A 22,051-nucleotide genomic window follows, 5' to 3' on the forward strand; every position below is an offset into this window, starting at 1 on the left:
GACTTAAGAAGAATCTCAGCTATCAGATTTATTGCTCTTTAAGTGGCCGTTGTCCCGTTCAGATAAAACAAAGGGAGGTGGATGACAACTACAGGAAACTTTCTGACCAGCAATCTACATTTGTCAGCACTGAACCTGTTTTTTGACTCAATCATGAGAACCCCCCCCCCCGCCCAGAACCACAACGGGAGTGTCCAAATTCCCCCCGGTCAGGAGGCGACAGCAGCCCCGGCTCCCCGCGCAGCACACCGCAGCGCTTCGCCTGCTCGGCAGCCGCTGCGAACCCACGCCTGTCCTCGCGTGGGCCAGAGGCTGCTCCCGCGGGGGGGCCCGGCCCGGCCCGGGGAGCTCAGCACGGGCGGCCCGGACAGCTCCGCCGGGCCCGGGCGGGAGCCGCTCGCCGAGGTCGCTCCCGGCGCGGCGGGGCCCGGGCGGGCGTTAAGCGGCTCCGGGACCGGCGGTCTGCTTCCCGCCAGCCGCAACACCCCGGGGCGCGGGGCTCGGAGCACGGGCGATCCTTCCCACCCCGAGAGCCGCGCGGGCGCCGCCGGCCCCGCCGGAGCCACCCCTGGTGCCGGCAGTGCCGTTCCGCGGGGGCCGGCCCGCGCTCCGCGGCAGCGCGCTCCCCGCAAGCGGCGCCCGCCGGCGGGGGCGGAGGATGGCGACCTGCGCGCCGCGGGCCCCGCCGCCACCGGCTGCGGGAGCTGCCGCAGGGAGCCGGGCCCAGGCGACGTTAGCGGGCCGCGGCCCGCGACGGGGGCTGGGGCGGGGGCGGGGGGGGAGGTCCCACCGCCCCCGCGCCTGCCCTCGGCACGCCCCTCTGCCCGCCGCCCCCCCCCGCGCGGCTCGGGCACCGCCCCCGCGGGCTCGGCGCAGGCGTCGGCCGCGGAGCCGACGGGACGGGAGGGTCAGCGCGGGGCGCGGGCGGCGTTCCGAGCGGAGCGGGAGGCTGTCCGGCCGCCGCCGCCTCTCATGCCGTCACGGCAACAAAGAGCGCGTTGAGCGGCGGACGGAGGCGCGGGCCGCTGGCTGTGCCGGCGCGGAGGGCACCGGGAGACGATGGCGAGGAAGGGAGAAGCCTCCGCGCTTCTCTACGGTGAGCGCCCGGGCCGGGCCGGGGCAGCCGGCGCGGGTGCCTCCCTCCGGTCTGTTTGCGTTGCGGATCCAGGCAGCGCGCGGCAGCGGCGGGAGTTTGCTTCCCTCGGCGGGCGCTGGGGGCGGAGTGGGCGCCGGCCCCCCCCCCCCCCCCCCCGCGCAGGGGACAGCCCCCGCAGGCCGTGGGCACAGCTCCGCTCGTGCTGCGGCTGGCACGGCCCGAAGGAGGCGGCACGGCCGTGGTCGGGGAGGGGAGACGGTGGGCGCAGAGATGGGGGCGGCCGGGGCGAGAACCTCCTCCACCCTCCCCTCCCCGAGAGCAGGTGCGTTGTGGCCGCTCTGTCCGCGCCCCGGGAGGAGCGGGCTGCGGAGCTCAGCCGGGGACCGCGGGCGGGCGGGAAGGCCGCCGGGCGGCAGGTGCGCGGCGGTGGGGAGGGCCGGCCGTTGGGCGCGCGGGGCCGGGCCGGGCCAGGCCGCGGCGGCCGTTGGGCGCGGGGGAGCGGTGTGCGGGGCTGGGGGCTGCTTACCCGCGGGCCGCGGCGGGGCCGTGGTGGGGGGAGAGCCCGCCCTGGTGGCGGCGCTTCGGGGGCGCCGGTGTTCGGGGCGCAGGGGGAGCCCGGCCTGAGGTGCTGCGCTCCCTGGCTGGACCCTGCCAGCCCGCCACGAGGGGAAGGTCACGAGGGGCAGGACTGCAGCTGGGGGCTCGAGCTGTGCTGCAATTGCTCCGTGGAAGCTAATGTAGTTGCGACAGAGGACACGGGGTCTGCAAAGCTTCTTAGCCTGTTTGAAGGTGTCACTACAAATCCGATTTCCTCATCCAACGTGCGGGAGATTTCTATGGCAGAACAAATTCGCAGAATGAGCAAACCCCCTTGGAAACAAGGCTGCCTTTCTGTGAGCCCCAAAGGCCGCCTGCAATTGGCTGGGGTGTACAAGTGGGCAGAAATGGCCTGGTAAAGCAGCCTTTTCCTGGATACCACACGTGTGCTGTGTGGATGCTTACTGCTCTGAAAACTCTTTTTTATAATTCACCTCTGTGGTCTGAACCTTGATCTGACTGAAGGAAAATTCACAGATTGGCTTCCTCCCAAGAAGGAAAAGGGGAAAAAAGCCTTTAGGGAAGGAAAATGATCCAGAAAAAAATTAGTGTTTCAAAGGTGAGATCTGAAAAGGTGAGTCTGTAGTTACTTCTGAGAGAACCTGTTCTTACTCGTACGGAATTCAGATGGTTTTGCTGCTTACTCCAGAGGGGTTAGGCCTAGGACCATAGGTATTCAGCAGTGATGGTCGAAAGGTAGACATGGAAGTATTCTTCTGAAAGAAGAGCAGGAATACAGCATTCAAGAAGGGAAAATACCTTTTCAGTGGAGTTCAGTAAGCGCTATGTATGCTCTCTCACTTGCCGTTTGTAAGCAAGAACACTCTGGTAGGAAAGTCATGACAGGAAGTACTGAGTGTTGCATTGTCATAATACAATCATTATTTAACTTAATTTTTCAAAGTGTCTTACTCAGGTAAGAAAGGTTGATCCTTTAGTTATTCAGCTTGAGGGAGGAGGGTGATGTATCTGTAATCAACTTGTTCAAAAGAATTATTCTGATATAATTTTTTGCTATTTTAGCTGTTTCATCTGATCACTGTTTACTTTCTTTTATTTCATACAATAGTGTGTATTGTGTTACCACATTTGCACGAGTCTTGAGTAATTGCTCAAGTCTTGTATTGGGAAGCAAGGTTTGAGTTCATATTTGTTTTGCCTGTTAGATAGCATGATGTTAAAGACTTACCAAAGGAAAGTGCAGCATTTCCCAATTCAGCATGTACGATATCGTTTTCCTTTTAAATTAGGTTGCTGTAATAGTTATTCTCTTAATTTTGTTGTCTCTGCCAGTAACCGGTTATTTATTAGCCCGCATGTATATTTTTCAGAGGTGTAGGTGTCCGAAACTCTCTCCTTGGAATCTCAAGGATTCCTCAGAGTTTCAGCATTTATAAATGACAAAGGCAAATTCTTCTCAAAAGTTTTGTGGCATCGGTCTCTTTCTTTACAAGAGATGAGTCAAGCCCGTGGTTGATAACTAATGTTAGGCTCCATGAACGGTTTTGTGACTACCTAAGATTTTTCTTTGAGGTAACAAGTGTACTGTCAGCTGACTGATTTATTAGAGTAAGACTGACTGCTGGAAGCCCAAGGTACCAGACGGAAGGGTTGACTAGTAGTGTGAATATGGCTCTGTAAAAGCTTTTGATAAGCCCATAAGCATTTTGAGGCCAGTTCCTCTTAAGCTCTCTCACTTTTAGCTGCCTTGTCTGTCTGCATGCATGTGTGAGAAGGATTGTAAGTTCATCTTCAAAAACAAGCTGCTTAGTGGTTCCATAAGTTTAGTCTTCACTGGGATAGCTGTAAGCTAGCTCCAGGAATTGCATGAAGAGTTTCCTTAAAATGTGTAACATACAAAGGATTTGTCAAGAGCAATGACGCTGACTTTATCAAGGCCTCTCTCTTGCTAGCAGGGGACTTCCAAATGAGAAAACAAAGTTCTTTCCCAACAGGAAGGTTGCCACTGAAGCTAAGGAGACAAGTTGCTCATTATTTCCTTTTGTCATTATAGCTGACTTTTGAGGTATTTTTCAACCACCATAGTATTTTCTTTCATGTGACTCCAGTATTACGGCCTGTCATGTGACTGTTGAAATCAGTGGTAAAATTTGTTTGGACTTCATTGCAGAATCAGGCTTTTAGCAGTGATTGTACCATAACCAGTTTCCTGTGGTAGTGTAGTTCAGATGTTGCCTTACAAATCACTGAAGTCCAAATGAATGGTGACGTTGTCTTTAAAGAAAGCTTTTATAACTATTTTAAGAAACATTATTGAGCGGAAGTATATAAAGTGCCAAATTTTAATACTTTCAACTCAAATTTAGCTAGCTTTTTTATGTCTGCGCATTTAGATCCTCTCTAGGAACAACTACTTTCTTATGATACCTTTTGCTAGTAGTGGGTGAAACCAAAGCTTGAGTCTATAATTGGGTTTCTTAGTTGCTGGTGTGAAGTGATCATGTCAGTTGTTTTACTAAAAAGAATTCTGTTTGTTTCTTTTCCTGAGTAGGAGAGGTTCTTCTGTTTCGCTTGGAAGAGCTTTTGATGGACTATGAAACTTTCTATCAAGATATGTGATTTCTTGTAGCTTGTCCTGCATTTCTCTTTCTTGATTTCATCCAGTTGTATGTGTACCGTGCAGGAAGGACATCCTCAATCTAAGGAAAAAGGGCTATTTAGCCATAGCAGTGCCGTATGAGGTGGAAGCTATTGGCTGTGACACTGCTGCAGATAGAGCCTCCGTAACTCCTGCTGGTAAATCCTTGTGCATCATGTTATGTAATTCATTTTGCCTTCTGATGTTCAGATTTCATATCAGTAGGCGACATTCGTATTAAAGCTGAAACTCGATTTGACACTTTATTCACATTTGAATATATTAAGAAGTGTTAAAAGTAGGTGAAACTCAAATTCAGGTGATTTAAACCTTTCTTCCTCTGACAGAAATTTGGTCCACTTTGTCTAGGCTTTGCAGTGCATGTTTTAGGTGGGATAAATCATTTACTCTTTGAGGACATCTGCTGAACCTAGGTTCAGCAATGTCTGATTTTGCTAACATCCTAGTTTTAGATAAAAAAATTCACTGTGGAATAAATTTAGGGGGCTGGGGAGAAAAACATAGGAAAAAATTTCAAAAGCAGCACTTTGCAGTATGTTTCCTGCTATTTATTACTGCAGATAGGTCTCTTTGAGTGACAACTTTCTTCCTTAGCATGCTGCTTCATCTTTTGCCTGGTTCTGTGGTAGTGTCCTCCGCAACATCCTTGTCCCAAGAGTGGTAGTCAATGACTGAATGAATATCCAGGTGGAAATGACTAATGAGTGGTGTCTGTATTTGGACCAATGCTATTTAATATCTCGATCAACAACAGTAGATTGTGGGATTGAATGCAACCTCAGCAAGTCTGCGGATAACACCGAGCTGAGTGGTGCAGTGGATACACTGCAGGGAAGGGATGCCATCCACAGGGGCCTTCACAGGCTTGAGAAGTGGACCGGTGTGAACCTCATGAGGTTCAGCAAGGCCAAGTGTAAGGTCCTGCACCTGGGTCGGGGTAATCTCCAGTATCAGTACAGGCTGGGAGGTGAATGGTTTGAGAGCAGCCCTGCCGAGAAGGACTTAGGGGTACCCCAATGCTTATTTCTTACCTGCACCAGTAAAATAAGTTTTTTTTCACCAACCTCTGCAGACCTTTGGCATTTAGGAGAAATTCCTAAAGATGCCCCTCCGAAGTGATAGATGCATTTATAGTGCTGTTTGGTTTTCCCATGTAGCTTCTCTTTGATGTACTGTTTTTCATAATCTGTCACTGAAATAATAAAATATAGTATTAACATAGCTATTTTCATGCTTAAAATTCCTGGGCTAGAGTGTCATCTCAGGTCTTTTGTAGCAAATTTGTCAGAGTTTCTCAGAATGTACACCAGTGAAGCTGACACAGCTTTTGTAATTATTTGATTCATTAGAGATGAGGGAAGGGATAGGAAATCAAGAAAAGTTTGGTGTTCTATACTACAGTTGGGCTGTAATGAAAGAATTTAACATCTGTGCTAAACTGATAAACTTGTTTGGTATGGTGTCAAGGAGACAGCATGTTGTTAATGACTGTTAGCCTAATAAAATAGTACAGAAACATCTAGCAGGATAACATGAGTTAAGTTGACTTAGAACTGTTAAAGCGCATAAACATAAGAGCTTTCTTGTGAGGCAGGAACAAGGTGTGTTTGATGAAATATGACTCTGCTTTGTTTAATATAATGAAGATAACATATCCCCAAATTTGTTAACGACCTTGTTTTGTTACAGTGAAGGCTAAGCAAAGCTTAATGGCTGTGCATTGTACAGCATATAGGCAAGCCTGGACATTGAGATTTTCGCATGTAGTGTTTTCCTCCTGAATTTGTGCTGATTCCTTTGGGACTTTTGGCATAGGTTGAGGAGGCAGTGGAGAAGTAACCAAAAAAATCCTGAAGAAGACAAACAGAGTAACCTTTCAAAGTTCCTTCCAACTTTATTTTCTATGATCACTTATTTGGTATGTGGTTTACTCTTAGCAAGTTTGAGAGCCAGAAGCCCCAGTAAAAAGCAGTGTTTGTTTGGGATGCCTCTATCAGTGTTACCTTTTTGCAGTGCTTGTAGCAGCTTTTGGTCAAGTTCAGATGCAGTATACAGCGTTTGGCCCTGGGTCAGTATTCATTGCTTAAGGAATGAATTTGTATTTCCTCTTTGAGAAAATAGTAGCCAGGAAAGGAGCTCTAGTTCATAGTAGTCATTGAACTATGCTGACTTAGATGAACTAATGAGATCTCATTCAGGTGGTGTGATACAGAGGACATGAATTCCATGAGGGTGGTAGGAAAGCAGTGGCAAGCCTAATAAGTAATTATTGGGAAAAATTAGCGTTATTGAAAACCCATGTTTTACTTTTGCTAGAATGACAGGAAATAAATGCCTGGCAGCCATTAGAGTTAGGTGGATGTCTTAGATATCTAATTTTTCTGAGGCAACAGATCCCAACAGAAACTGAATATAATTTTGGACAAAAGACCTGTGCAGCTGAGTGTAACTTTGGACAAAAGACCTGTGCAACTTAAACTTTGTCTTAATATTTTTGCTTTTTTTTTTTACCCTCTATATTCTTCAGTCTGAATTTGTTGGTACCAAGCTTTCATGATCCTGGAATTCCAGTCCCTGGAATTTGCCTCTATCCAGTTATAGATATAAATACCTTTATACTTGTCATTCTGAATAATAGAGCTGCAATCCATATGAAACATCAGAGTGTTTGTTGTGGGGTTTTTTTCATATCACATTAGTCTGCTGTGGCACATCACAGCAGCTGGGCTGCTATATGCACCCATAAATAAAAGTAGTCAGGAGGAAGTCTCTGTAGCTTGTGGGACACTCACATACGGCCTGCTGCTGGTGTAGAAATTCAGTGCTGCCCACAAGCCTATACCAATTATGGGGAATTTCTGTGGGCAGGGATGGAGTGCTCCTGACTGTTTCTACTAACTAAGGAAAGGCCACACAGCAATATTTGCACATTTCCAACCTTGATCTACATAAGTGAAATCATCCTTTCCCTCCTAGATTGTGCTGAAGAGAGCTGCAGCCAGTGACTGTACTCTTTGAGCTTACTCTGTTGAGCAGTCACTTTGAAGTCAGAGCTCTTTTATTGTACTAAAACCTGAGACTGTGCCTTTGATTGACCTCTGACAGCTGCCAAGACAAGGAAGTTTGGCCTAAAGAGATCCTCTCCTGAAAGAGGACCAATGACTAAGGTTTTCAAAAGATGTTTGGTGGGTTACTTCTCCAGCAGGAAGTCCCATGCTTGTACCTAGTTCTTAAACCAGAACATAATCTGTTAAAATATACGGTTTAGCGTGTGCTGCTGACATGGTAAGGGTGGGAACCTGTTCCTACCTTAAGAGCATGTGTTGCCAGAAAGATGAGCTCTAACATGAGTGGGCCAGGATTCTTCTTAATTGTCTCTTCTGCACAGCTGATAATACATAGAAGAAAGTAAGTATCTTTTTCAGGTTAACAGATTCCTGCTGGGCCAATTGTGTGCAGAGCATCTAGACTTGTACAAGCTGATGTGTCATGAAATCTGGTAGCTGAATTAGTATCCTTCATAATCAGTGTACTTTGAAATAAATAAATATGCTGAATAATAGCCCTGGTACTTATTACTTAAGTTTATTTGTACTAGATGTTACAGTAAAATTAATTGTTTTTTTCATCACATTTTTCTACAAGAGTTAGAATTTCTTGGACGTGATCAGGTTGCTAAAAAACAGCTGACTAGCAGTGTAGCAAAATACACTATTTATTTTTAGATTTTTTTTCCCCCAGCAGAATGAGAAACAGTTCCTATGGTGTTGCTTTGCTCTATCTGACAAAAGGCAATGAGCTGTGTTTGTGAATACCCCTTTTTGTTGGTTTCAGTACAATGCATTGTCTATGCTAGCATCTAGACAACTGCTATAAACAGGAAGATGATAATAAGTGCTATGTGCCTGTGACCAGTACTCTTGAACTCTTGTGATATTTACCCCCCCCACGTAATTTAAAGGTTTGAGTGGTATCTGTGAGATAATGAAGTGGTTAGGTACATAGATACATATGTATTCAGGAAAATATATACACAATATGTACGTGCATATATATTTCCTTGCTAGCATTTTTCCGGCATCTGTCCAGGTCCCTACCCACACCTAGATAAAACATGAGTAACAGAAGTATTGTAGCCATGAATACAGTTTCATTTGGAAAGCAAGAAACATTTTAAGCGGAAAGAGGATAAATTTATATTGGATACAAGAAAGAAATTCTGTACTATGAGGGTGGTGAGGCGCTGGAACAGATTGCCCAGAGAAGTTGTGTATGCCCCCTCTCTGGCAGTGTTCAAGGCCAGGTTGGACGGGGCTTGGAGCACCCTGGTCTGGTGGAGGGTATCCCTGCCCATGGCAGAGGGGTTGGAGTGAGGTGATCTATAATTTCCCTTCCAGCCCAAACCATTCTATGATTCTGGGAGTTATTGAAAGACACTTGAAAGACAATGCAGTCTTTGGATTCCCCAGGGCTCAATTTTAGGGCCAGTGCTCTTTGATGTTTTCATAAATTACCTGGATGCAGGAATCGAGTGTATATTGAGTAAGTTTGCTGATGGTACTAAATTAGGAGGAGCTGTGGAGTCCCTTGATGGTAGAGAGGCCAGACAGAGAAATCTGGATAGACTAGAGGGCTGGGCAATCACCAATCATATGAAATTTAACACAATCAAGTACTGGATTCTCCACCTGAGACGGGGTAGTTCTGGTTATCTGTACAAATTAGGGGACGAGAGGCTGAAGAGCAGCCACACGGAAAGAGATCTGGGGGTTTGGGTTAGTGGTGAGTTTAATGTTAGTCAACAGTGTGCCCTGGCAGCAAAAAGGGCCAACCATGTCCTGAGGTGCATCAAGCACAGCATAGGTAGTTGATCGAGGGAGGCTTGAGAGAGTTGGGTTTGTTCAGCCTGGAGAAGAGAACTCCGGGAGACACCTTATTGCAGCCTTTCAGTTCTTAAAGGGGACTTACAAGAAAGATGGGGACAAACTTCTTGTCCTATCGCAACAGGCCCAGATAAAGGGTAATGGTTTTAAACTAAAAGATGGTAGACTTAGACTAGATATAAGGAAGAATGTTTTTTTACAGTGAGGGTGGTGAAACACTTGACCAGGCTGCCCAGAGAGGTAGTGGAGGCCCGTTCAAGGTCGGGTTGGACAGGACTCTGAGCAGCCTGATCTGGTTGAAGATGTCCCTGCTCATTGCAGGCGGGTTGGACTAGATGGCCTTTAAAGGTCCTTTTCAACCCAAACTATTCTATGATTCTCTGATGGTCCCACTCTACACTGCACTGATGCGGCACCACCTCAAGTACTGTGTGCAGTTTTGAACACCTCAAGAGAAGGAGGGCATCAAACTATTGGAGTGTGTCCAGAGGAAGGTCACCAAGACGGTGAAGGGCCTCGAGGGCAAGATGTAGGAGGAGTGGCTGAGGTCACTTGGTTTGTTCCGCTTGGAGAAGAGAAGGCTGAGGGGTGACCTCATCACAGTCTACACCTTCCTCAAGGTGGGCAGTGGAGGGGGAGCTGCTCATCTCTGCTTTCTGGTAACCAGCGATGGGACACGAGGGAAGGGAATGAAGCTGCAGCAGGGGAAGTACAGACTGGACATGAGGAAAAGGTTCTTCAGAGAGAGAGCGGTTGTCATTGGAGTAGGCTCCCCAGGGAAGTGGTCATGGCACCGTGCCTGTCAGAGTTCAAGGAGCATCTGGACGATGCCCTTAGTCATGTGGTTTAGTTTAGGTGGTCCTGCAAGGAGGAGGGAGTTGGACTTGATGATCCTTATGTGTCCCTTCTAACCTGAGATATTCTATGATGATTAAGACTGCTCACAGTAGTCAAGTGCTTGAGTATTTGCAGGGTTTGGGCCAAGGCCCATGGTATGGAAAGAAGGGAGGAATAGGGAGGAATCCACCAAAATCCACAAGAACCTGGCAGTGATGTTGTCTTAACAGAAAGTGAAACTAGTGATGAATTTGACTTTGTAGACAGAATTTTTAAATGAAACCAAAATATCTCAAAGATGTGTTGCTGTCTAACTTCATCGTGGTGCCCTAGTTTATAGGGATGTGGAAGATGGGAATGTGGAGGGTCCGTTAATGTGTGTTTTGTCACCTGTTTTTTGGCTGAAGTTCTTGTGTCAGTTCAGTTAGCAGTATCAGTCAATGACAGTATTACACACGGTGAGTGTGAAAACCCATTAGATTTGGCTAGTCCTACCAGTCTGTAACTTCTTCTAAACTATGTTGTCTTTAACCATTTTCTCTCAAATATTTAAGGGCAATGTATCATAGTTACGCGTCAGTACCAGAGCTTGATAATTAACATCTTTAGATGGCATCCTGCAGTGTATTTGCTGTTAAGAATTGGATTGGCCTGTACAATAATGACTAAGTCACAGTTGTCCAATTAAATAAGGGTAACTTAATTACACTGGTCCTTAATATAGGCTACTATGTATTTTAAGAGAGTCAGTTTTTCTCTTGTTTATGGCTACGAGTCTACTTCTAGCCCGCATGGTAAGTGGAACTGTTTCTGTTTTTCTGTGCCAGCCCTTGAGCCTTTCCAGAGCGTTGGTGGATAGGGCAGGACCATGGTCTGTGTAGCTGTGCTTTTTTGGCCATTTCAAGCATGTTTCAAATGCACAGTCCTGCCCTGGCTGCTTATCCTCTCATACAAACTTGATGAGCACATGCAGACCCTTAGGATAGCTGGGTAATATCTTAAAACATGTCTTCCTGATGTTAGTGCAATTTAACTTAATTATCAGTCATGACTAGTGCCAGAAAGGGCAAAGCCATATGTCTCTCTGTTTTCCCTCGTTCTATCACTGCAGGATTACTGTGTTGTACATAATTTCCTTTTACAGTCGGGATTGATTTGCTTTTCGCCTATGTCTTCACCTTCTGTTTTGCAAAGATGGATGAAAGATAAATATTTGATTAGAAGATTAAATTACGTACTTATACTTTTGTGTGCTACATTTATATTTAATGGCAACTACATGTGATGTTGTCTTTCTCTGCTGCTTTAGTTGCGTTATAAAATCAGTGGCAAGTTACAGTGTGGCTACTTGCAGCTTGCTCCTTACCATTTGAGACACAATCTCACCACCAAATGCTACTAGTGTAGATCCTTCTAAGTAATTGTGAGGTTGCATTCCTGCAAAGATACAGAAAGTTCATGCTAATTATTATTGTATTACTATTAGTATAGATGGCAAGTTCTTATACCATAGCTGTTGTCATTACAGGCATCTATTTTGACATCATCTGTGGCTGCTGCATACCTTGCTTCTGGAGTGTCTGCTGCTCCTTCATTGTTTTCCTCTGTTTTAAAGGAATTTTGTGGATTTTCCTCCCCACTCTCACTGAATTGATTTCAACACTACAGATCTGACCTACAGCAAAATAAAAGTGAAAGGCAAGGAATTCGATGCTTTCTTCTGTATTACATTTGCATTGTATCTCACCTTCAGAACTATTTTTTTTTAAAGGTAATTGCTGGTGGCCAAAATATAATCATATTTAGAATACAAGATTTCTATCAGGATGAATTTGTACTTGACTTCCAGCTGTGAATTCTCTGTAGTGTGTGATTTTCCCTGTAGGGAAAACTACCATTTTCTTTTGAAAAAACCTCAGTAGGGATAAACTTTGATAAGCAAGTTGTTGGAAGTGATTTTGTTCATTTGTTTTCCAGCTTTCATAGAACTAGGTAGAAAGCACATTGCAGCAGATTTTCTATACAGCTGAAAGTTACTTGCAAGTCTTTTCCAAGTCTTCTGGTGAGATAAAATGTTGAATCTGTAATAAAATAAACCTCTTGGCTATGGGAAAATCTTCCTTTGAAAGCAGTGAGTATGATGATAAGTGTTGTCATGAGCCATCACATTAGGAAAAGATCAGGAAATAATAAATGGGTAAAGGAAGCCTCTTGCTTTCATAGGTTAGATTTTAGTGACTCATGTGTTGCTCAAGACTTGTAGAATATGTAAAAAGAAGCTCACGCTTCAGGACCATTTTCCAGTCACTTTACTTGAACAAGTAATACACTCAAATAAATTGTAACTGTGTGGATACAACTCTGACGAACTGTCACAGTATCCCAGAAATAATAGGTCTAAATACCTAATGATCACAACTCTGTTTGGCTTGATGTACTTATTTCTGGTGATGCACTGTACAAAATAACACTGGGAATACGAGTAGGATGGAATGTGAACAGTGGGACAGATATTTGCTTGAATTCTCTAGTGAGTGGGAAGTATTTAAAGGGGGGGAGAAAGCCAGGAATGGAGGTAAAGAAAATGCCATCTTTTTTTTTTTTCTTTAAGTCTGAATGATGGCTTTTGTGTGTATTGTGAAAACACATAATTGCTTCAGTGTTCCAGCACAAGCTGGATAATAACTAAATTAGGGCTTAGCAGGATAGGTATCAAAATCATAGTGAGGGAGACGGGGACCATGTCTTGACATAAAATAATCAGCAAACATCTAGCTAAAAATGTGTTGCAAGGCTGTAGAGGTCACTGGCAAACTGACTTCACTTTAATATTTCCAGATTTCTGAGTGCAGTAATTCACAACTCTAGCAGTTATTTACTTTTTTTAGTTTATATTGAAGCAGAAGGAGACTGAGGATAATTATTGGTGTGTCTAAAAGAGCCTGGGATTGAAAAGCACCGGCTTCCATCCTTAGAATAGAATACTAATTTGTAACAGCCTTCTGGCATGTGATTTTAGAAAGTCAGTCTTCTGTGTCCTAGTATTCCCAACTTGTCACATTTAACCTATATTAATCTTCTAAATTTTCATAGAAGCTTTGATTACATTTAGTGATTGAGATCTCCCAAAGATGGTGCTCTAAGGGGAAAACCATTTGTTATCCTTTATTTTGCGTGTTAGTGATAAGAAAATACATGGTTGTGGTTCAGGTAATTTTTTTTTTTTTCCTTCAAGCAAATTCATTACTGCATTTCCTAAAGCATTCAGGATATACATGTGTTATCTTAAACTGCATTTTGCTAGTACATACTCATTATCTGTATGGTTCTGTCAAGAAGTTATATGGGGCTTACTGTGTTTCTTTGTAAGCATTCAGTAATTGTTTCATTAGTGTATTATCCAGAAGTCAAAACCAAGTAGTAACATATTATAACTATAACATTCTCATTTATGCACAGTTTACTAGGGTTATAGTTTGACTTACTTGGATTCAGTTGATGGAAATGTACTGCTCGGTTAGAAAATGCTTAGGTGCATTAAAAGAAATCATGGCTGATGGTTAACATCAAGTCATATTATGGCTTGCAAAGAATTGTATCTTGAAAACATGCTTGGATTTGATCTTCTTTCCTTTCAATTAATCCCATTCTTAATTACAAAATTGCTATGCCTTAGATTCAAAATTTTAATTCAGAAATGGATTTTTTGGAATAGTTTATTCCATTTCTCAGCTGTCAGGATAACTGAAGTCCAATTTTAATTTAATGCCCTTAGGTTGCCTACTAAGTAAAACTTGTGGTAGACTTGTTTTTGGTGAAGGACATACGGATAAGTCTGCAGTTGTTCTGCGACACCCAGTGAGGCTTGTAAACTCTCCTATACTTATGTTACACTTTGGTTTTCCACATATCCTACTGCATCATCTCATTCCTGTCTTCTTTGCCTACTTGGTTGTTTCCATTTCCACTTACTTTGACGTTCACCCATCTTTTTTTTTTTATTTTTTCCCCCCTCCAAAGTAATTTTTGTTAGAATTAATCAAGCTCTGTTAATTGCAATTTAGATGGAGATCTGGTATTTTGTCTTTTAAGCCGGAGGGCAAATGTTGCATTGGCAGGGGAGGAAATCTGGAAAGCTGAAAACATTAGAATTCTAAAACATCTGATCAGTCCTATTTTAAGTGCAATAAGATTTTTAAAACAAGCAAAAAGACCCCAACCAACAAACCATCCAAACAAAAAAATCCCTGCCATGCTGGCGGCAGCACTCACAGAAAGAGAAACATTATGTCACAGACCACAGACCTTTTTAGCAATAACATTGAGCTTGTTTAGGTGATTGGGGAATCTGAATGGACAAACACTTGTAGTTGTTTCACAACATAAAATTTTACTACTGGTGGCATGAATTACACCTTTCATGAAGGCTGCTGCAAGTCTAGTTGCCTCAGGCTTGGCTTCTTTTGCACTGAGAAGTTCTGCTTGGGTGGACTTTGAGGGCTACAGATATTGTCTAAAATTTGTGGGTCCCTAGTAATTGGATACTTCTGCTCTCTGTGATCCACTTTAGAAATCCTGAATGTAAGCCAGCATTGGTAGCTGTTAGAACAGTCACATAAGTGCTATGCTGTGTGTATGTAGGTGTAGGAGAGCTGACAGTCTTGGAGGCACAGGGGTAATTTGCATGTTCTACACATTCCATTTGGAGCACGTGTTGTAAATCTGTGTTTCCAGGAAATGTCAGACTTACTGTGTATTCACTTAGCAGTTGTTACACAACCTGGAGATACTGGACTTAATCCATGTAGTGCAGGACATAATTTTTCCTTTCTCACAGTTCCCCATCTTCCATGGAAAAGCCTGTTTGTCTAACTTGGAAAGCTACGGTGTGTTTGAGCCAAATTGTTGCTGTGAATCATCCAGGGATCAATTCCCAGGAAGCAGTGTGGGTGTGGCACGTTCTCACTATTAAGATACAGGTTATATATTGTTACATATGTATGGTTGTTGAGTCTGACCATCTATAAATGAGACCTGAAGTGTTCATTGTTCAAGACAAACACATTCAAAGAAAGACTGAAGTGAAAGACTACCATTAACGCTTGTGAAATCAAATATGTCAGAGGTGAAAATTTGTGAGTGTTGCCATCTATTAATGGAAAACACTCTAGATGTTGAAGAGGCTGGTGAATCTACCAACCTTCCAGTGTCTAACAACAGATGAATGTTTCTTTCTTGATCAAATTTTAATCTTCTGTGTGAATGATGCTATTCTGATTCAGACTATGTAGAATCTCATGTGACTGACAAATGCCCCCACAATGGGAGAAGGCGCAGAGGAGACAGACAAGAGTTATGAGCTCTGGGAAGAATGAAGGGAATGACCAGCAGTTATTGTAAAGAAAGCTGACCTTAACCTCAACACAAAAAGGACTACAGGGTAACCTTTGTTTTAGATATAGAGTGGGTAACATAGTTGTGTAAACTGCCTTTCCTGAGATGAGTAGTAGACAGTAATGTCTTCCTGAGCTAACCAGACTAGTATGGGGCAGGGAAAGTATATACATGGCTGAGCCCATCATAAAGTAAAAAAAAAGGAACAACCAACAAAAAGACCTTCAAAGAGGCCCATAGGCTTGAGCTAGCTTTAACTCACACGTATTTTCCCAGCATCAAGATGATGGAGCATATAGAGATAGATAATGGGAGTCATGTTGGTACTGTGATCCAACTGTTTATTCTAAATGGTATATTGTGCTTGAGTTGTGATTTCTATACATGATGTATCACTCTGGTAAACCCATGGAATGCCAATTATTTTCAAAGAAGTCAACTTGATATTAAACATTAAACTCTCCTAGTGTGGATTATCTAAAATAACTTGGTCAGAGATTATTGAACTCTGACAATAATGGACTCCTGACACCCCACAAGGGAAGAAAATCCCCTATTTTCAATGGCTGAATTGAAACCAATTTTAGGTATAGAGGATAGAAGAAATATGACAATAGATGGAATATGAATATCATGGTGTAACTACTAAGATCCTCACTTTCATTTACACAAAGAAGAGTTTGGATCAGTCTTGAATATGTAACAGAAATGCTAACATTTAGTAACTTTTGAGATCCTGTCATTTGAGTATTAACTGTGTATATTTTCAGGGGCTGTTGCGGCCTGTGGTTTACTCGATCTGTGTCCTGGGTGCATGTATACCCATGTAACATATAAACATGAACAAAAAAACTGTTATTATTTTTTTTTTATCAGTATTAACAGTATCAGTCCAGATACAACCAGATGGATTTGCTGGAATCTGCCATTTCTTATAACCTGAGGCATCCAACTGAAGCAACAAGTGGCTGGGGAAGTGACTACTATTTAACCGGACTTTTAACTTGGTAAATTCTCCAGTGACTGGTTTTCTGCTAGGAGAGTTGTGTTTTACAATAAGGTTACTGTGAGGAATGTGCCCAGGGACTTCATGACACGTAGAGATCACTGTCAATATAAACTTACAGGATATTTTGCTAAAGCATAGGTTTAATACTGGTGTAAAAGAACTAATATATATTCAAATAAATGTATTATCTCAATATTGACTATAATCTCAATGTTATGTGTGATTATTAGTTGAATGTGAACGAATGTAAAAGTGTATAAAGAAAAAATAAATTAACAGAGAAGAAAATATGCAAATAAGAGCAATGAGTTATAGTTGCCACAGAAAAAGTGCTCTCTCTTAGCTACTTCACAGTATTAATAAGAGCAACAAATACAGCAGATGTTTTCTCTTTGTTTCTCTCTGTTTATATGTTGTAGTTCTAACTGAAATAGTGTTTGAATAGTTTGAACACGTGCATTTTGGAAATAGAAATAAAATTCTGGCATATCGGTGTCTCACTAAAAAAGAAAAATGTTTTTGGGGAGTATGTATTGATTTTCTTTAAAACAAACCGAAGAAATACCAAAAATATTATTCTGAGGACAGTAATTCATCTGGAAACTGGATGAAATTATAAACCAATGTTCACTGCCCTACTAAAACTCTTTCAGCAAACGTGTAGCCTCAATGACAACAGAAGAGACTAGGGAAGCATAAAAGAATACAGTATTACCATTATCTTCAAAGAATTACTTTCATGACCAAATGGTTGCAGAATTCAGCCCAGGATACTTGTCTGTTTCCTGTAAGACAATGTCAATGAGAAATTTGGATCATATTGGTTGCTGAAGCACATCTGTTCAGTGCAACACAATGAATGTAGCAATATGTCTGTATATTTCTATCATAATCAGCCATAAAATTTATCCATTGATCTCCAAACTTGCTTACATGGCTGCTATACTTCAGCTGTGGTGCTATTATTCATGGTTACGTGCTCCTGTCGTCTTTCATGCCCTAGCACAGCTTTGTGAGGCCTTGCAGTGAAAGTGAGCCAAATGTTTCTGCTTGGAGTTAGTTTCCAGTCTCATTGGAACCTGGCTGTTACTTACTATGAACCTGGAAGAGTGCTGCTGTTCGCAGAAGGGAGAGGACGGGAGCGGATGGCTAGGGGATAGGGCCAACCTCTGGAGTTTCAGCCTATTCTTAAGCTGACCAGATAGGTGCTTTGATTAATCTTGAAAGAGAAAAGGTATGCTGAAGAGTCCAAGAAATTGAAAACTATCAATTGCATATAAATCTAGATAATTTTAACCTGCCTAACTCTTCTTCTTGTGATGAAAAATTGAGCTACAGCTTTTGATTTTGTTAGCTTTCTAAAGATTAATAAATATTTTTTTGATTGTACAATTTAGCTTATCGGTAAACTAATAGTCTTCAAATGTACAGGTGATCATCCTTTAAGTTAGGGTTTGCCTTGCATGTGTCTGTTGTGCTTTATTACTTTAATACTAGAGGAGCAAACATATTCTTTTAAACTAAGATTTCTGGTAAGAGTTGCAGCTCACATTGATTCTCTTAACCTCTCATTTCGGATATAAAATGCAACGTTTCAGTGACTGTCCTGTCACCCCCTCATTTCCATGGATACATGCTTTGAATGCAGATATAATTAGCGTGCTGCAGCCACAGGTAGTGTGTCCTTTGAAAGAAGTAAGAATACCGTAGTGTAGATGTATTGTACTGTCACTTCTAATATGTTTAAACTGAGGCAATTTCTCTCACTGAATTGTGAGGTCAGACTGAAAAGTGTTCATGGTCTTGGGAGTTTGGTGAGGCATCAAACAAGTTGTATAAACCCAGACAGACAAGCTGCAAATGTTTGCAACAATTGTAAACTGTTAACTGGGTACCCTAGAGAAGATAGGATCAGTCTGACCTTCAGATTACTTGTGTTTCTTCTATCTGTTGCTGTTTAGTGCCTGACAGTTTATGGGAACTGCTTTATATGAACACCTCTAGTGATGAAAGACATGTTAGCATAACTTTAAACAGTCCTGAACTTAGGAACGTATACTTGCCCAATTAATGACTGTTTTATGCTGGTCAAAACTATTTGCTCACATCTCACTTGCTAATAAAATTATGTAAATTGAATGTTAAATCTTATTTAGAGACTGACTAATGTCACCAGGGTGGTTCCAATGTGAGGATGTTCTGGCTAGAAGACCAACGAACATCCTGAATAACATGCCCTCATCTTGGGTCAGGGCACAATCTGCATAGTCTAGACAAGAGCCTGGGTTCTTAGATTGTAGACTAGGCTGGATAGTAATTGTTTCTCTGTTCTGGGGGCAGCGCATAGAGCAGAATGCAAAGCGGGGTTCATGGCAATAGAAACTCACAGGAGCATGAAAAAGACCCTAGTAGGAAAGTTACTGGAGGGAGGAAAGACCTGGGTGCAAGTCTCTGCAGTAGAATGATTTCTCTCTTTTCTCTCTCTCTCTTTTTTTTTTTTTTTTTTTTTTTTTAATTTCCTGGCTGAGAGCTGTTCAATGTAAAGTCGGTACTCTCACAGATTTGAAACCAAGCCTACCCTGGTGATCAAGTGTGCCTGTCTACCAGTCCTATTTTCCCCTTGGCTTACTGACTGTGATCTCGCAACTTTTACATTCCTGTTCATGTAGTGGTCTGCTTGTAACAGGATCTCTCAAGTCTACCTAGTTTCTTTAGTTAGGCCCTTAATTCAGTTTATAGACCTGTCCCTTCACCTTAGGCCAGCCTATACAGGATTACTACAGTGGAGAAAACATTTCAGAAAATAGTAAAATGCCGGTCAGGAAGTTTCTGATGCTGATCTTTGGCATCTTTTTCTCTAGCATAAGGTCTGCTGCTTAAAACATTAGATAAACTCAAGACTTTTGCTACTTTCAGTGCACATGTTTGTAGCTTTTCTTGGAATTGCTGCTGAGTGTAGTGATTGCAACACACATTTAAGTTGCTCTTTAAGAATTCCATCTGTCTTTTTTTTTTTTTAAACACAGAAGATAGAAACAGTAGAGAGAGATGAAGTTTCTGAAGCATTATTTCAGAGTAGTTCAAGTCTCACTGAACTTGTAGGAAAGATTTAACATGTGCCCTTTCCTGTGGAACCAACAGAGAAATTTGTCCTCTTAACTGAGCAAGTTATAAAAGATTTGCAAAGGTTATTGTAGAATACTTAGTAAATGCACACATAAACAGTGTTGGCATTAATAAAATGTGTTACTAAATATATCCGTAGTTATGGGAAGACTAGTGTCTATACTTTTAAAGTCCAAATGCTCTGGTAGTATATGCTAGTATTCACTGTTGAAAGTTCAGAGCTATGCTAATTCCAGTTAGCCGATGAACTGATGTTTCGGAGAGACTAAAGCTTGAAGCTGTAACCCTGTAGCTGGCACTCAAGTTGCGATTGTAGCACAGTGCCTCAATGGAAGAGAATGTCTTTGTTATAGCTGTTTCCATTGCTGCTGTTACATGGATAACCATAAGTTTTTTGATCCTTAAGTTCACTCCATGACTTTTCTTTTTAAAAAATCCTGGCTGTGAAACCACAGGAATTATGTAAGTATCTGAGTATAAAAATGTATTTGTTTATATTATTTAGTCTTTGCAGCTGTAGTGATCCTAGCTGGAAGACCATTGTACATCAAGGAGTTGTTAATCCACATAACAGTTAACCTGAGAAGGCACTGTGCTGTACTGCACTGTGCCATGCAGCATGGGTAGCTTAGTCTCCTGGGATGTGCCACGCGTACCCTTTGGCTGCAGGATAACCTTGTCTGGCTAATCACAGTGAAGGAGCCCGTGGGCAGCTCCCACCCTGACACCACCTGCCTGGCCTTGGCTTTGTCTGTAAGTGAAGCAGCATGTTTTCATGTGAACGTCCTTTGTTTGATGGTAGGAATGATGAATAGGGTATTTTTCTTCCAAGAAAATCCTATAGGACATATTCCCCCCCCCCCCCAAAAAAAAAAAAAAGGCCTTAGTGGAAATTAAACACAATCTTTCAAAATATTGCACCAGGTTCTTAGAGACAAGAACTGTTTTAATTCCACATTTGTGGAATGCCTCATGCGTTAGTACCTCCAACTTAATTTCAGTTTTGAGACCTTCGTATAGTAATGTGTGGTAGCTTAGTAGACAACAGAAATGTTATTCAAAGAGGGCGGTAGCTGATGTAACATTCTAATTTTACTGAAGCACTAGTTATAACTGTCAGTGATTTTACATTAGTTTTTAAAATGTGTTACTGTGTTTTTGTAACATCTGTTTTTTGCTTTGTACTCTTCCTTGAGTTGGCAAACAGTCTGTATAATACCAATAAAAATAGTTTTGTGTTAATCACACAAAGGGGCAGTGTGCCCACCTCCATTTTAGACAATACACTTTTTAAACACAAAAACTGAGTGAGTCTGACTGGTGTTGCTCTCGAGAAAAGAATTTACAGTTTGTTGGTGTGGTATCACACAAACCTAATGAAGCCTGTGGGAGCTGCATGGAACAAACTAAAGCAAGTCACGACACAAATCTGATCTTAGCTTAATAGATTAAGAACTGTATCAAGTCAAGTGAAGTGAGTGAGTTATTCTGAATTTATACCATTTTATTTAGACCAGAATATGGCTGATACTACTGTAAAATTAGAAATGGAATCAAATCCCTGAGTATGAAGGTCCTCTCAGACTTCTCTCAAAGAAGAAAAAAACTTGGTCATGTGTTAATTGAAACAAAAGTGTTAACATGCGTAATAATGGAAATAAACAGTTGGTAGAAAGAGTGGCCAAAGGTTGGAATATGAAGAGGAATTCAGAAGCTCACAGAACTGCATTTTTTGTTGGGATACTGATTCTGGAGTTGCTCTGAGGCAATTTTTTTTCAGTAGCCTCAGACTGTAGTAGACAGCAAAATATCATGGTTTCAGATGTGAACAAGAAATATTTAAGTTACATGGCCTGCAGCATGGCATTTACCATTTATTGCAATAGATGTTTCATTTCTGTCACCTTCACATGTGATTGGAAGTTTATGTCAAAATTAAGCGGGTTCTTAGAATTATTCTACCCACAAATAACTGGTTTACTGCAAAACCAACAAAAGTTCATCAAATTAAAAGTTAATTGAATCTTGAAGACTCTTTAAAGGCTTAGACTGGTCCTCAGCTGTTTCAGTTGTCATCATCCCCTGCCTTTTACAAGCAGAAATCTACTTTCCTCTTCCTCTGTGAGAGGTACACCTTTCATGCATATTTCAGCAGCAGGCATAATTGGTTTATGTGTGCCTAGACTTTGGTGCTGTTCTTTCAGGTGCCACTCAGCCACTCGGGTGAAGTTTTTGCCTTATTTCTCCATTGTATGGTCAGAAGTCTTATTTCTAAAACAGAATTAAGTCTCTGTGCTGCTCTGGTTACTTTCAGAATTCCTGAACACAACTGCTATGCATTTTCAGAAGAGAGAAGACAGAATGAAAATCAGTCTCAGGGGTTGTAAAAGCAGGCATTGATCAGACACGTAAAGACTAGAATATTGGTTGAGGAATATAATCTGGAACTGGACTAGCAGAAGAGTTTGAATAAGGTATCTTTACTTCAC

At 42.3% G+C, this 22,051-nt stretch overlaps 1 protein-coding gene across 2 annotated transcripts in view; it reads left to right on the plus strand.

The window, feature by feature from the left end:
• Positions 1–960: 960 nt before the first annotated feature.
• SLC44A5 (solute carrier family 44 member 5) overlaps positions 961–22,051 on the plus strand; it is an 86,363-nt gene continuing 65,272 nt past the window's right edge. The window contains exon 1 of one of the 2 annotated variants that reach the window (XM_075424199.1): positions 961–1,096. In XM_075424199.1, coding sequence (XP_075280314.1) covers positions 1,060–1,096 — 37 coding nt within the window. In that variant the 5' untranslated portion in view covers positions 961–1,059. Of the gene's footprint in view, positions 1,097–1,312; positions 1,419–22,051 lie in introns of those variants that run through there. The other variant, XM_075424198.1, reaches the window with a different exon arrangement.

The sequence above is a fragment of the Opisthocomus hoazin genome, chromosome 6 (genome assembly GCF_030867145.1).
Source record: "Opisthocomus hoazin isolate bOpiHoa1 chromosome 6, bOpiHoa1.hap1, whole genome shotgun sequence".
NCBI lineage: Eukaryota > Metazoa > Chordata > Aves > Opisthocomiformes > Opisthocomidae > Opisthocomus > Opisthocomus hoazin.